Source organism: Tupaia chinensis, unplaced genomic scaffold, assembly GCF_000334495.1.
Source record: "Tupaia chinensis unplaced genomic scaffold, TupChi_1.0 Scaffold000341_1, whole genome shotgun sequence".
In the NCBI taxonomy this organism is placed as follows: Eukaryota; Metazoa; Chordata; class Mammalia; order Scandentia; family Tupaiidae; genus Tupaia; species Tupaia belangeri.
The window spans coordinates 2,812,495-2,827,851 of record NW_006159835.1 but is presented as its reverse complement, the minus strand read 5'-3'; the positions used below and the strand labels follow the sequence as shown (position 1 = coordinate 2,827,851).

The window sequence follows — 15,357 nt, the reverse complement described above, 5'->3', positions numbered from 1 at the left end:
TGTTCTAGCTGACTGATGGCAGAGTGACCCTCTCTTGTTCTAGCTGACTGATGGCAGAGTGACCCTCCCTCCAAAGAGGCTTGTTAGTCTTTGCTTGCCACTTTGGGGGCAGGGTAGGGAATGCCATAATCTGAGAAGAAAATGTTCCTTTTTATCTCTTAAGTTCTGAGTATAAGGCCTATGAATTAAACTGAGAACAGATTTTTTTTTCATTTTAAAGAGATATTTTTGCTATAGTGAGTATTTGCTCACCAGAGAGACAGAAAGTGAGAAATCACCTCGGGGGATAGCGATGCCACAATTCCTTTTCCTCCATTTTCCTCTCAGGATCTTGGACATGGACGCACACACACCTGGTGTGAGTTTTAAACTACTAGGTCCAGGACTCGAACCACTGTCGACTATGTGGGAGTTCATCAACATAACCATTATGCCATCTGCTGATTCCAAATTGAGAAAAGACTAATGGGAGAAAAAGTTTATAAATATTTTTAAATTAATATTTTTAATTTTACATGAACAGGGGTTTCATAAAAATGTGAAAACTTCCAGAAGCCATTAGACTTGAAACCTTACACAAGTTGAGCATTCCTGATCTGAAAATCTGAAACCCAAAATACTTCAAAGTCCAAAGCTTTTGGGGGGCTTACATTATCCCTCGAGTGGAGAATTCCACACCTAACCTCAGCTGATGGATTGACATCAAAACATTATAATGTAAGAATATTATGTAAGGTTACCTTCAGGCTATATATGTAAGATATATATGAGCATAATGAATTTCACATTTAGACTTGAGTCATCCCCAAGATATCTCATTATGCATATGCAAATATTTGAAAACCTAAAGAAGAATCCAATGGGCCAGCTGATAGTGTGGTAGTTAAGGCAGCTGGATCCCACATGGCCAACTACATGGTTCATGTCCTGCACCCAGTGACTTGAAAAACATGCCAGGTATGTATGCATGTGTGCCCAAAATCCCAAAAGGAGAAATGAAAGAGAGGGATTTAAGTGTGATCATCACCTACTTTCTCTCTCTCTCTCTCTCTCTCTCTCTCTCTCTCTCTCTGCCCCCGGTGAGCACATGCACCCTTTAGCAAAACAGAAAGAAAGAATACAAACTCCCAAGGACTTCTTGTCCCAAATATTTTGGATTCCAAGACATACTCAACCTATATACCGTTTTAATAAAGGATGTTAAATTGTGGGAAAGTAACTAAACAAAGGGTAAGGGGTGTGGGCTTTTTTTTTTTTTTTTTTTTGGAGGGGTTTTTGCTATAGAGCCGCCAGACAGACAGAGAGAGACAGAGACAGAAAGTGAGAAATCACCCCCAGGGGGGGATGGTCACGCCTCAATCCCTTCTCCTCCGTTTTCCTCTCGGGATCTTGGGCACACACACACACGCACACGTGCCCGGTGTGAGTTTTAAGCCACCGGATCTGGGACATGAACCGCGGTCGACTACGTGAGAATCCAGCAACATAGCCATTACGCTAACTGCTGGTTCCCAAGGGGTGTGGGCTTTTAAGAGTGGTAATTTATGGGAAGGTAAGTTTATAGTCAAATTATGGTAGATAAGGATTATTTTAGTAAGGTTTGTTTGTGCTGACTTTCCATCTTCATGGCCATAAAACCCCCAGAGAAAAGGGATATATGGCAGTCCTCATTTCTCAGAAGTTCTGCTTTTATTCAGGCAAGAGAAGCTCTAAGAACATTTCTTTCTTCATCTATTCTCAGGTATCTTCAGTTTAAAATAATACTTGTGCCAAGTGGCATATTTTGTGGTAGCATATTCTGATTCCCATCAGCATTTAGAGAAGAAAGTGTTGAGAAAATGGCATTGACCTGCTGACTGAACAAACAGGGCCTTTAGGTGTATCATTTACATGCCTGGGACCTGAATTTTATTATCTAGAAAAACAAGGCAGGGCTCAGTGGTTAAGGGAGCCACATCCCACTTGGCTGACTATGATTTGAATCCTGGCCCTGGTGTCTTGCAAAACAGATATGTGTGCACATATGCTCAAAATCCTTACGGGAAGGAGGAATGGAGGAAAAGGAACTACAGTGTGATCGTGCGCCACTGGGAGTGTTTTATTTCTTTCTTTCTCTTCCTTCTCTGTCTCTCTGGCAAGTGCACATGCCCTCTGGCGATAAAAAAAGTAATAAAAGAAAACAAGGCAATTGAATTATATGATCTCTAAGAATTCATACTGCTCTAAAATTACTTGATTTTTGTTCTTTAAGATCTTGGATAGAGTTGCTCTTAGATACATATGATTGTCTTGAGACAATGCAGACCTCAGATTTGTCTAATGTATATGAAATTTCTGTCACCACACTCCAAATATATCTATCTACCTGATATCTACCTATCTGAGGATTGATTGGCCAGTCTAGACAGTGAGTGAAGGTCATTTATTTGAAGGAGATCTTGGGAGTGTTGGCTTGTATCTAATAGAAAGACCCTAGAAATGTTTGTTGTTATTTCAAGATTCTGGTTATCTTTTAATTACCTGCTGATGGAGGACAGCAGATGGTGTAATGCTTATGTCACTGGATTCCCACATGGCTGGCTGTGGTTGAGTCCAGGACCCAGTGGCTTGAAACTCAGACCAGGCGTGTGTGCATCCACGCCCAAGATCCTAGAAAGGAAAATGGAGGAGAAGGGATTGCAGCATGGCCATAGCCCTGGTGGTGGGGAAGGGTGATATCTCACTTTTCTTCTCACTGGCTCTGTTTCTCTCTTTCTCTCTCTGTCCAGCAAGCACACATGCCCTAAGGCAAAAACCTCTAAAAAATCTATCTTCTGATGTTTCCAAAGCAACTGGTCAGTTTCTGGCATAACCACTGTATTCAAGTTAGTCCAATTTTTAGGCTAACTTAGATCCAGTCAGAATTCTCATTTTATTGTTATACTACAAGATGCTTTGGCAACAGCATGGACTTTGGAGTTAGCCAGAGCTGGGAGTTCACAATCTGACTGCGTTTTTCTGAATTTTCTTTTGTGTCAGAGAGTGTGTGTGCACATGCACCAGAGACAGAGAAAGAGAGAAAAGCACCCACTAATAGGGCCTGGTCATGCTGCAATTCTTTTTCCTTCATTCTTCATCTCATTAGGATCTTAGCCATGTCCACATACAGCCAGTAGGTTGTTAAGCCAACAGGGAAAGAACTTAAGCCCTAGTTGGCCATATGGGATCCAGTGTCCTCTCCATAGTTATTAACTACTGCACTACAAGACCAGCCACTTTTTCTGTGCCCTAGAGTCTTAATCTCTAAAACAGCAATACTGAAGTACTTACTTTATAAATTATTATAGGCTCAGAGGCCAGCAGGTGGCATAGTGTTAAGGCATTGACCTCTCATATGGCCTATTGCCATTCAAGTCCTGGCCTGGCAGATTGAAAATCATGCCAGGCACATATGTGCATGCGCCCCAAATCCCGAGAGGAGAATGGAGAAGAAGGTATTGCGACATGACCTTTCTTCTTGGGGGGGGTGGAGTGATTTCTCACTTTCCCTTTCTCTTTCTCTTTTTGGCAAGTATGCCCTATGGCAAAAGCCTAAAAAAATAAAAAATTATAGGATCAGATGAGATAACTGCTAGGAGGAGCTTTTCATGTGCTTCATTGTGAGAACACCTGACATTTGCATACCTCTTTATTATTTATGAAATGCCATCTTAAAAACACCATCATTTAAAGAAATTTGTGTGGATTTGCTTTGCTGAGTAAAATATCAGTTTGCATTTTTTAAGAATTTTTATTACAATTTTATTTGTAATTTGCTATGGGACACATGTGCTCACCAGAGAGCGAGGAAGAGTGAGAAAGTGAGAAAGTAAGCTGCCTGATCCAGGACGCACACCACAGCCGGCCATGAGGGAGTGTGGGAGCCTCATGCCTCAACCACCATGCCACCTACTGATCCCATCACTTAGGTTTTAAGGCCTGAACTTGCTGGGTTGGGACCTTAGGCCTTTAGAGCTTGGTCATTTCACATGTAGAGTCTTGGCTATCTTAGGGGAGTCTCTCTAAAACATTTTTTTTATGTTTTCCAGGAATCTGAATTTCTGTGTTTGGAATGTGATGAGGTCAAGGTCAACCAAATCCTGAAGAAGCTCTCAGAGGTAGAAGAAAGTATCAGCACACTGACACAGCCAGCCTAACAAAGATGATGTAGAAAGGAGTCGGCATTGTTGAAACAAAGGTGTTCGTGATCTCTCTTCACTGACCTTTTTTTTTTTTTTAATCTTTTTTTCACATTGGCATTAAATCTTCAAATTCAAATCTTGCCTGCCTTTTGCTGCGATTTCTTTTTTCCTCTCTCTTATTCACTCTTATAGTTGTTCCAGTACTTCACTCATACTCCAGCATGCCTACAAAGGTGTTCGTGATCTCTCTTCACTGCCCTTTTTTTTTTTTTTAATCTTTTTTTCACATTGGCATTAAATCTTCAAATTCAAATCTTGCCTGCCTTTTGCTGCGATTTCTTTTTTCCTCTCTCTTATTCACTCTTATAGTTGTTCCAGTACTTCACTCATACTCCAGCATGCCTAAAGATTATTCAGGGCACTTCTAAAAACATTTAAATTAAAAAAAAAGAAAGTCAGGCTTCCAGGGCCCTAACCCCAGAGTTCTCTGTTCAGTAGGACTGAAATGGGTAGAGTTAGCTTTGGAAACCTTTACTGTTTGTTTGTGGGTGGGATTTTAGGAATTTATACATGATAAATACTGCAAGAATTAGAAAAGAGGAAGAAAATATTTTAGTCATGCACATACAGGGTTAGCCAAAGTGTCATGTCCTGAATTGAGGTCTAGAGGAGCCTGCCTACCTTAGATGAGATTTACTCGGCCTGGTAAATCTGAGATGCTCTGGAACTGATTCAGATATTGGATTAGTGTTGCCTGAATCTAGGGGATCTGGTTGGATCTGTGCTACTGAGATACTCAGGCTTTTCTGGAACCTAGAACTAAACAGACCTCCTAACAAAAGAACTCCCTTCACTTGCCTCAAATCAGAATTGTCATGATGGGAAAATTGAGATGATAGCAAGTCTTTTATCTCAAAAAATTTATTTATGCATACTTTGAAAAACTCTATTGTTTGCTCTTGACATTTATAATTTATCATAAATAAGAAATCATAAAACAAAATAAATAAATAAATAATTATATTTTTGCTAAAAATATTCAGAAAGCGAGAAATCACCCCCCAGGAGGTCTGGCCACACCACAATCCCTTCTCCTCCATTCTCCTCTCGGGATCTTGGGCACGCACACACACGCACCCGGCATGAGTTTAAGCCGCCAGGTCCGGGACTCGTACTGTAGTTGATTACATGGTAGTCCAGCGACATTAGCCATTACGCTAACTGCTGGTCCCATATCTCAGAAAAATTTACCTGATTCATCATATACAACCTTTTCAAGAAATTTCTTTAAAAAAAAAAAAGTAATAAAAACTAGGTCCGGGCCAGCAGGTGTCATGGTGGCATTGAACTTCCACATGGCCAACTATGATTTGAGTCCCAGATCTGGCAGCTTGCTTTCTCACTTTCCCCCTCTCTTTCTGTCTCTGGTCAAATTAAAACAAACAAACAAACTTAAATAAAACAATTCTTAAAAAAAAGAAAGTAGGTCCTAGTAAAGAAGTTATAAAACACCAGGAGTGTTCTAAGAGGACGAGGCTCTCTATCAGTGCATTGAGACTGTGGTTCTTTGTTGAAGATGTTTCATTATCTGACACTGTTTTGTTTTTTCTTTTTTTGGGGGTGGGTGTTGTATTTATATTTAATATGAATGAGGCATGACATTGAGTTCTGAGATACAAAGGTTAAATAATGCAAATTTGGATCCTGGCCACAGAACCTTACAGTCTAGTTAGAGGGGGACACTGATAATATTTAGAAATTTCGTTTGCCTTTGGGATGCAGTGTGTTCGAAGAATGTGACTCTCTTCGTCTGTGGTTACAACATATGTCAGTTTTAATGAGTTTATTCCAGGACAGGAATAAGTTCTCTTCTGTTCAGCAGTTTCTCCTAAATCAGTTTGGAGACATTTTAGGAGCTCTTCCAACACCCAAGCTGAAAATATTGGCTTCTTCCCTGATTGAAACCATCAGAGCAGTTAGCAAACAATGACCAGAAGGTTTTAAATGTAGCTCCTGTGGGCCCTTTAGAAAACATCTTGAAACAGTACTGTAAATAGATTAAGAAAAAGCATGTGGTTTGGCTAAAAAAAATCTATTAAAACTTGCTTTCTGTTTCCAAGGCTACCACTGTGTGAGCCAAGAGAATTTAGATAATGTCTCCTGCTATAAAATGGAGGAAAAGAAGCTCTCATCAGATAATGGGATCCTAAATGTCCTTAAGGAAGAGCTATAGCTACCACATTAGTATTGACTCACATATCCCATGCAAGTCTGTGGAACCGTGAAGGAACAGGCCACAGGGACAGCAAATCATTGTGATTTAAAGCTCTGTTTAGGTCCTCCTGTGAAAGTAGAAGCCACAAAAGTGGTCACAGGTTTTTATATCCTCAAACCCTAGGTCATCGGAAAAACTGCTGTTAATCTATACTGAGTTTTCCACAATAAAAAGGAAAACAAACAAAACTGGTTGCTGAGGTGGTCTCTACATTTAACACTTAACACTTGAATGCAAGTTATTTGGGATAAGGTATGTTTTATATTTACTGAGTTTTCTTTTTGATTACCAAAGGAATATATGTGAGTTTTTTTTAGTCTATTTAGAAAATACAGACATAGGGAACAGCAGTTGGCATAATGGCTATGTTGCTGGACTCCCACATAGCCAACCACTGTTCGAGTCCCGGACCCGGTGGCTTAAACTCATGCCAGGTGTGTGTGTGTGCATGCCCAAGATCCCGAGAGGAGAATGGAGGAGAAAGGACTGTGGTGTGGCCATCCCCCTGGGGGGATGATTTCTCACCTTCTGTCTCTCTGTCTCTCTCTGTCTTCCTGGCGAGCACACGTGCCCTATAGCAAAAACCTCTTAAAAAAAATACAGAAACATACTAAGAGCAGTTAAATGATCTGCTGCCTAACATATGCAGATAATAGAGAGAAGGCTAGAAATAGAAGAGTCGACTTTCTTTGAATGGAAAAACATGGCCAAATTGCTCCCCATAAAGATTACATCAATTTAAGAAAGTATGGGAGTGAGTGAATCACTCGCCTTCTTACCAAATTGGATGTTATTTTTATATATGTATTTTTTCTGGGGCTAAGTTGTTTTTGTAAATTTTTATAAGGGACATTTACATTAAGCCAGAACATCTCCCTGGTAATGCAAGCATGGAAAAAGGATCAGAGAAAGAGAAAATTAGCATAAGGATCCCAGAGACCTCGCAAGGTTTTCTACCTCTACGACCCTCGGTAAGATCACTTTTGAGTTCAGGAAGTGTGGGACAAAATAAAAATAATCCTTAACCTCAGTTGGACTTTGTAGAAATCATCCCTGTTTGAGCAATAAGCACTTTTACTTCAGTCTGTTTAGAAACAGTCCAGTCACCCCAGAAGTTATCTTTTATCATAAAGTAGGAAAATAACTGCGGACTTGGGTAGTTTCATGTTGATAAAGAGCAAAAGAGCAAAGGATTTGGCCTCATTTTCAGGACAGACTTTTGGAAGCTCTAATTCTTATCCGCTTTATCAGTGAAGGCCTAAATTCTGCCATTATAGCCTCTTCTTTCCTTTATATAACTCTCCTCTTCCAGTGTTATTTTAATAATGAATCCAAAAGAATCCCAGCATTTTAAAATTTTAGTTTAACTGTTCTCCCCCAAATGTAAGAAGGCAGTGAAAAGCACAGAATGATATTGAGTATCTGAAATCTTAAACAGCTGACCTTGTGTCAAGCTATTAATTACTAAAGGTTTTGTTTGTTTGTTTTTCAGGCCTGGATGAAATTTTTTAAAACAATATAAATAGAAATTAAAAAGAAGATGAATGTTAAACAGTTGTTAGAAAATACTGGTTTCTTAAGGGAACAGTAAAAATATCTATACATAATGAAAGGTTTAGATTCCTAGAAGGAATCCTTCTAGGAGTCAATGAGAAGTGATTGGATACGTTCCTAAAGAAACAGGATGCTTGAAAGGATGGGCCTTTGTGGGACAAGGCAGTCTTGTCATTCGTAGTTCTCCAACAGACCAAGGTTTTCAAATATTTTAAGCGGCAGTTTACCCAGCAGAAGGAAAAAACGCAAATAGATCACAATTAGCTTAATTTTAACTTGAATTGTATACTGTGTTTTTACCTCAAAATTGGGGAAATAGCTGTTTTACCAGTACGCAATCAGTTTTCCCTTATATGGGGCTGGCCAAGCTATCCGTCAGAGCATCACAACCGTATGCACCACTGAGCTGGTCTTTGTTGGAAGGAACCCGCCTGGGCCTGCTTCCTGTCAGATAAATGGTGCCAGCCGACAGAGCTCCCAAGTTTGGTAAATAAATTATCAGTATAAAATACTAAAGCGGTTCATGAACAGATAGTAAAATACGGGAATTTATTCACAAGGCACTGTAATTAGGCCTTTTGTTTCTCTTTTACCTGCTCTTGGCTAGTTTTCTGTTTCCTGCTGGTGTGAGAGTTTTAGATTCTTTTAATTTATGGGCTGCAGATGGGGGAGAGATGGAAATGGGAAAAATAGGGGTTGATTGCTCAAGTGAAATAAGATGAAACTATTCTTCTAAGAGAATTTTGGACTGAAATCTTAAAATAAGCTTTTTTGTTGTTGTTAATGAGAGAGAAAGTACATGCAGGAGGGAAAGATTGTTTTGCTTTTATTTGATTTGTGCTTTAAAGAGATTTTTGCTGTAGGGTAGGTGCATTTGCTGGAGAGAGAGAGAGAAAGCCAGAGAGAGAGAAAGTGAAAAGTCATCTCCTAGAGGGGATGGCCACACCACAGTCCCTTCTCCAGTCTCTTCTTGGAATTTTGAGCACACACACATTTGTTCCCGGCATTAGTTTCAAGCCACCAGGTCTGGGACTTGAACCATAGTTGGCCATGTGGGAGTCCAACATCTTAACCAGTATGCCAACTGCTAGCCCCTTGCTTTGTTTTGTTTGTTTGTTTGCTTTTTTGCTATAGGATGTGTGTGCTCGCCAGAAAAAAAGAGAAGGAAAGTGAGAGATCACCTCCCAGGGATTGACCATGACTTGGTCTCTTCTCCTCCATTTTCCTCTTGGAATTTTGGGTATACACACACACATGTGCGCCCAGCATGATTTTCAAGCTGCAGGGTCCAGGACTCTATGCAGTCAGCCTTGTAGAATTCAGCATCTCAACCTCCACACCACCTGCTGGCCCAATAGGTAGGTTTTTTTTGACAGAGTCTTGCCATGTTGTTGATTCTCTTGCTCCAGCCTCTCACCTAGCTAGGACTGCAGTCGTGAGCTGCTGTGCCTGGCCTGGGTTGGGACAGGAACCAAACCCAGGCCTCCCATGCAGCCTCAGCCACTGCACAGTGGTTCCCTTCCACTCTGTAGCTAGGCCATCAACTCTTTAATGCCGTTATTATGTTGTTTTATATTAAAGAAATGCAAATAGATGTAGGGATTTTATATTATTTATATCTTGGCTATTTTTAGAAGTATGTCTAGGAACGGTCATGGTTCTCAGAATGACTGATTTAGAGGTTTTAGCATCTTGGCAAAGATGAGGAAACATCTGGACAGATGGCCATGATCTGGGAAAAATTCAGGGTAACTCTCTTCTGTTTTTATGTTCCATCTGTCAGATCCTTCAAAAGAATAATATATACTTATTTAAAATATCTATGTCCTTGCTCGTGTTTAGATAATGACAGGTCCTGGGCCAGCTGGTAGCATGGTGGTTAAAGTACTGGATCCCACATGGCTGACAGCGCAGAGTCCTAGGCCCAACAGCTTGAAAAACATACCGGTGCATGTGTGCACATGCGTACCCAAGAACCCAAGAGGAGAATGGAGAATGGATTGCCGTGTGGCAATCCATTTCTCATTGTCTGTCTCTCTGTCTCTCAGGCACGTGCATGCACCCTATATCAGAAAAAGTCTCTCAAGAAAAAAGATGACAGTTCCTATGGTGAGAGTGTTTGTGTGCAGATGTGCCCTTGGAGTAGGCGCAATGTCATGTGTGTCCTGCATCCACATTCAACACATCTCTGTGCTTGAGGCTGCTGTTACTCTTTTAGAGCTAGATACTGTTTATGATGCCCTGAGACTCATTTTCCACACATTGTCATCCTCTCTGGGTGCAGTGTACAACAAGAGCAAGTCTGGATGACCACCATGCTACCACCCTGCAGCTAGTGGATAAGGGAGTCAGATCCCTTATGGCCAACCTCAGTGCCAATCCTAGCCCTGGCAGCTTGAAACACACTCCAGGTGCATGTGTGTACATGCCCCAGATTCAGACAGAACAGAGAAATGGGAAAAAAGGGGAACCAGCAGTTGGCGTAATGGCTATGTCGCTGAACTCTCATGTAGTCAACTGCAGTTCAAGTGCCGGACCTGGTGGCTTAAACTCATGCTTATGCGTGCACAAGATCCTAAGAGGAGAATGGAGGAGAAGGGATTGTGGCATGGACATCCCCCCAGGTGGCGATTTCTCACTTTCTGTCTCTCTGTCTTTCTGGCGAGCACACACGCCCTGTAGCAAAACCTCTCCAAAAAAAAGAAATAGGAAAAAAGGGATTGTGGTGAGACTGCATCCCATTGAGGGGTGCTTCCTCTCCTTTTTTATCTCTCTCTGTCTTGCTGGTGAGTGCATGTGCCATCTAGCAATTAAAAAAAAAAAAACAAGTCTGCTGCTGCATGAAGCTTCCAGGCTATCCATAGTACCCAAGTAGGCAGCAGATTATCCTCATCCTAGCTGGACAGACACTTACCCAATCTTGCTTATACAGCATAACCATTAATTAGCTGTAACGGTACTGTGGTGAATTATGTAGTAGCTACATTCCTCACTTTACAGTTTTCTCAGTATGGTCTACCCATAGTACGGTAGAACAGAGAAGTTTTGGGGGCTAGTGGTTATGTCACTGGACTCCCACATTGCTGACTGCAGTTTGAGTCCCAAACCTGGTAGCTTCAAAGTCATGCCAGGCACATGTTCATGCCCAAGATCCCAGGAGGAGAATGGAAGAGAAGGGACTGCAGTGTGGCTATCCCTGCTCGGGGGTGATTTCTCACTTTCTCCTTCACTGTCTCTGTCTTTCGCCACCCCCGTGTAAGCACACACTCCCTAAGGCAAAAACCTCGAAAAAAATAAAAAAAGAAAAAGAGGGACCAGCAGTGGTATAATGGTTACATTACTGGACTCCCACAAAGTCAACCATGGTTCGAGTCCCAGACCCAACGGGTTAAAACTCACACCAGACACGTGTGCATGTGTGCCCAAAATCCCAAGAAGAGAATAGAGGAGAAGGTATTGTGGTATGGCCATCCCCTGGGGGTGGGGAGATTGATTTCTCACTTCTTGTCTCTCTCTTTCTCATACATACATACATACATACATACATATGTAGGTAGTCTTGGGCCAGGAGCATCTAATGGGAGAGTGATCAACCCCACTCCTTTTACTTTATGAGAGAGGTGAAAAAACCGGACCTCTCAGGCCAGCAGGTGGTGTGGTGGTTAAGGCTCTGGATTCTCATATGGCCTACTATGTTTCGAGTCCTGGACCCAGTGGCTTGAAAGTCACAACAAATAAATAGATAAATTAACGAATAAATGTTTAAAATAAATTATTTTTTAAAAATAAATTTGACCTCTCTCTTCCTTAATGCTTATGGATGTAATTTTAAATTGTAAATGGGGAAAAATAATCCAAAGTTTCAACAGATCGTCTCCTTCCCTCTCCCTGTTGACATGCGAAAGAGTTGAATAAAAAGCTAAGGGAATTTGGTTTTAAAGGTCTCTGAAGAGCTGGAGATACCTTCTCACGGGGGACTCAACCCTGAGAGAATCAATTTGTAGTCCCTTTGGGCAACCAACCCAGGAACTGCTGCTGGAGGGGCAAGACCCAGCATGTCCCTATTGCCTTGAGTGAGCCCTGGAGAGAAGTGGTTGCTGTGGTAACCTCAGCCTGTGCCAGTCTTTGTAGCTCGAGTGCCACACCTAGTTGAGCACCTGGAAGGTTAGCCAATTAGTTGTATGTATGGTTAAGATGCCGGTTTGAGGAAGCTAGTGGGTATTCAACTCCTACCCTTTTCTTCCAGACTTTTATCTTACCTTTCTCTTTGGAGAATAACTGAAAATTGCTGGTTCCATTTTTCACTATTACATTGCAGTGCTGAATTACCCAATAAGTCAGAATTAACACATTCATGCCTCCGACTAAGCCAAATATTTTTGAGAAAAAAAAATTTTAAGGTTTTTTTCTTTTTCTTTTTGAGAGATTTTTGGTATAGGGCGCATGCACTTGCCAGAAAGACAAAGAGATAAAAAGCAAGAAATCACTCCCTAGGAGGGATGGCCATGCCGCAATCCCTTCTCCATTTTCCTCTTGGGATCTTGGGCACACACGCACACACGCCTGGTGTGAGTTTAAGCCACTGGGTCCGGGACTCAAACCATGGTCGACTACATGTGAGTCCAGTGACATAGCCATTACTCCAACTGCTGGTACCTTAGGGTTTTTGCTGTAGGTCACATATGTTTGTCAGAGAGAAATATAGACAGAAGAAAAGTGAGAAATGACCCCTGGGGGGATGACCACACTACAATTCCTTCTCTTCCATCCTACTCCGGGGGTTTTGGGCATGCATGTATGTGTGTCTGGCATGATTTCAAGCCACCAAGTCTAGGACTTGAGCTATGGTTGGCCATACAAGAGTCCAGCACCTTAACAACCACAACAATTGCTGACCTCATTGAAAATTTTTAGAAAATGTTTGTGGTGGTTAGGACAGTGGACTGCCATATGGTTCAAGTCCTGGACCTGATGGCTTGCTTTCTCTCTCTCTCTCTCTGTGTGTGTGTGTGTGTGTGTGTGTGTGTCTGGTGAGCCAATCATGTGCCCTATAGCAAACTTAGAAAAATAATAACAAATAAAATTTAATTACAATTTTATTCAAATAGTAAATGATCCCCATAGTCACTATGAAAAATTCTGAGTTTCATAGAATTTATTTATATTCAGAGGCTGGCAGGTGGCATGGTGGTTAAGGGTGCTGGACTCCCACATGGCTGACACAGTTCAAGTCCTGGACCTGGCAGCTTGCTTTCTCGCTTTCTCTCTCCCTCTCACTCTCCCTCTCTCTCTCTCCCTCTCCCTCTCCTTCTCCCTCTTTCTCTTCCTTCCTCACTCCCTCCCTCTCTGGTCAAATTAAAAACTAATAAATAAAGCTAAATAAAACAATTCTTTTTAAAAAGAATTTATTTACATTCATAATATTATTATTTTTTTTTTGGAGAGGTTTTTGCTATAGGGCGTGTGCGCTCGTCTCAAAGACAGAAAGAGACAGAGAGACAGAAAGTGAGAAATCACCCCCCAGGGGGGATGGCCACGCTACAATCCCTTCTCCATTCTCCTCTTGGGATCTTGGACATGCACACACACACGAGTCCGGTGTGAATTTAAGCCGCTGTGTCCAGTACTTGAACCGCGGTCAACTATGTGGGAGTCCAGCGACATAGCCATTACACTGATCCCATACATTCATAGTATTTTTTATTAAAGATTTTTGTCATAGGGTACATGTGCTTGTTAGAGAGAGACAAGAGGGAAAGTGAGAAGCCACCCCCTGAGAGGAATGGCCACGCCACAGTCCCTTCCCCTACATTCTCCTCCTGGGATTTTGAGCACAGAGGCACACATGACAAGTGTGATATTCAAGTCACTAAGTCTGGGACTCAAACTGCAGTGAGCCATGTGGGAGTCCAGCACCTTAACCGCCAAGCCACTTGCTGGTCCCATATTTGTACTATTTTTATTTGAAATTACAAATGTAGAGGAAGAAGAATCAATCTTTTCATTGATTTTCAGCGGGTACTAAGGGCCCTAGTCTGGCCTGATACCTCACAAAGATTCCAGAGTGCCCTGAAAGAGAAGTGTATGGCTGCCCAAGAGTCCCAGGCCACTGGAGCAGGAGAGATTGTCTTCTAGGAGTAAGCGCTCAAGAACCCTGATGGTTTTCTTAATCTTCTGGGTAGAAGCTTGCGGTCCTTCTGTCTTCAATGAGTGTTTTTTATTTTAACTATACAAATAATAAGTTATATATTGTCCCTAGTAAGCATTTATTTTTAAATAATTATTTATTTTTTATTATCATTAGTATTCATTTTTTATTTGACCAGAGAGAGAGAGGGAAAGTGAGAAAGCAAGCCACCAGGTTCAGGACTCAGTGGTCGGCCATGGGGGAGTCCAGCATCTTAACCACCATGCCACCTGCTGGCCCCCTGGCATTAAAATATTACAGTTAAAGCTACAGTCCCCAAGGGTAGCCAGTGGTATGGTGGTCAAGGCAGTTGGATCCCACATGACTGACTGCATGATTCCAGTCCTGAGCCCTGTGGCTTGAAAAACATGCCAGCCAGATGTGCATATGTGCCCAAAATCCTGAGAGGAGAATGGAAGGAAGAGAAGGGATTGCAGCGTGACTATCCCCTCAGGGGTGATTTCTCACTTTTCCTCTCACTTCCCCTTCCTTCCTCACTCCCTCTCCTCTGCTCTTTCTCTTGCTATCTCTCTGGTGAGCTCACACATCCTATAGCAAACAAAATAAAAAAGTCAAAGTCCCCTGTGACCAATACAATCCTGGTTTCTTCCTCCATGTCCCCAGCAGTCACAGATGTCATTTCTACCCTTTGGAGCCCTAAGTTCTCTTTCCTTATTAGCAGGTATAAACCTTTACCCCTAGCTATTCTGAGAGCTACTCCCTTTAGGGTACTCCCACATGCAAGTAGAATTTTCTCCTGCTAATCTGTCTGTTGTCAGTTAATTCACCGGCCACCAACCAGTCAGACCTAAGTTGGTAGAGAAATTTTTTGCTATAGGGTGTGTGTGCTCACTGGAGAGACAGAGACAGAGAGACAGAAAGTGAGAAATCACCGTCCCAGGGGGTTTGGCCACACTGCAATCCCTTCTCCTCCATTCTCCTCCTGGGATCTTGGGCACACACGCACATGCACCCGGCATGTTTTAAGCTACCAAGTCCGGGAGTCAAACCGCAGTTGACTGCATGAGAATCCAGTGATGTAGCCATTACACCATCTGCTGGTCCTGGTAGAGAAGTTTTATAATATTCATTCATTAAATGAGTATAATAAATTAAATAATTTTTTGAGAGTTTTTTTTTTTTTTTTTTTTGCCATAGGGCGCATGGACTTCGCCGACCAG

General features: G+C 41.8%; 1 protein-coding gene across 3 annotated transcripts in view; it reads left to right on the top strand.

The window, feature by feature from the left end:
• The window catches only part of COMMD1 (copper metabolism domain containing 1), a 250,610-nt gene that overhangs the window by 159,347 nt on the left and 75,906 nt on the right, over positions 1-15,357 (top strand). Inside the window, exons 3-4 of one of the 3 annotated variants that reach the window (XM_014589217.2) lie at positions 4,068-4,216; positions 4,394-4,410. In XM_014589217.2, the coding sequence (XP_014444703.1) occupies positions 4,068-4,175 (108 nt within the window). In that variant the 3' untranslated portion in view covers positions 4,176-4,216; positions 4,394-4,410. Of the gene's footprint in view, positions 1-4,067; positions 4,297-4,393; positions 4,411-15,357 lie in introns of those variants that run through there. The other 2 variants (XM_027773338.1, XM_014589216.2) reach the window with 2 other exon arrangements.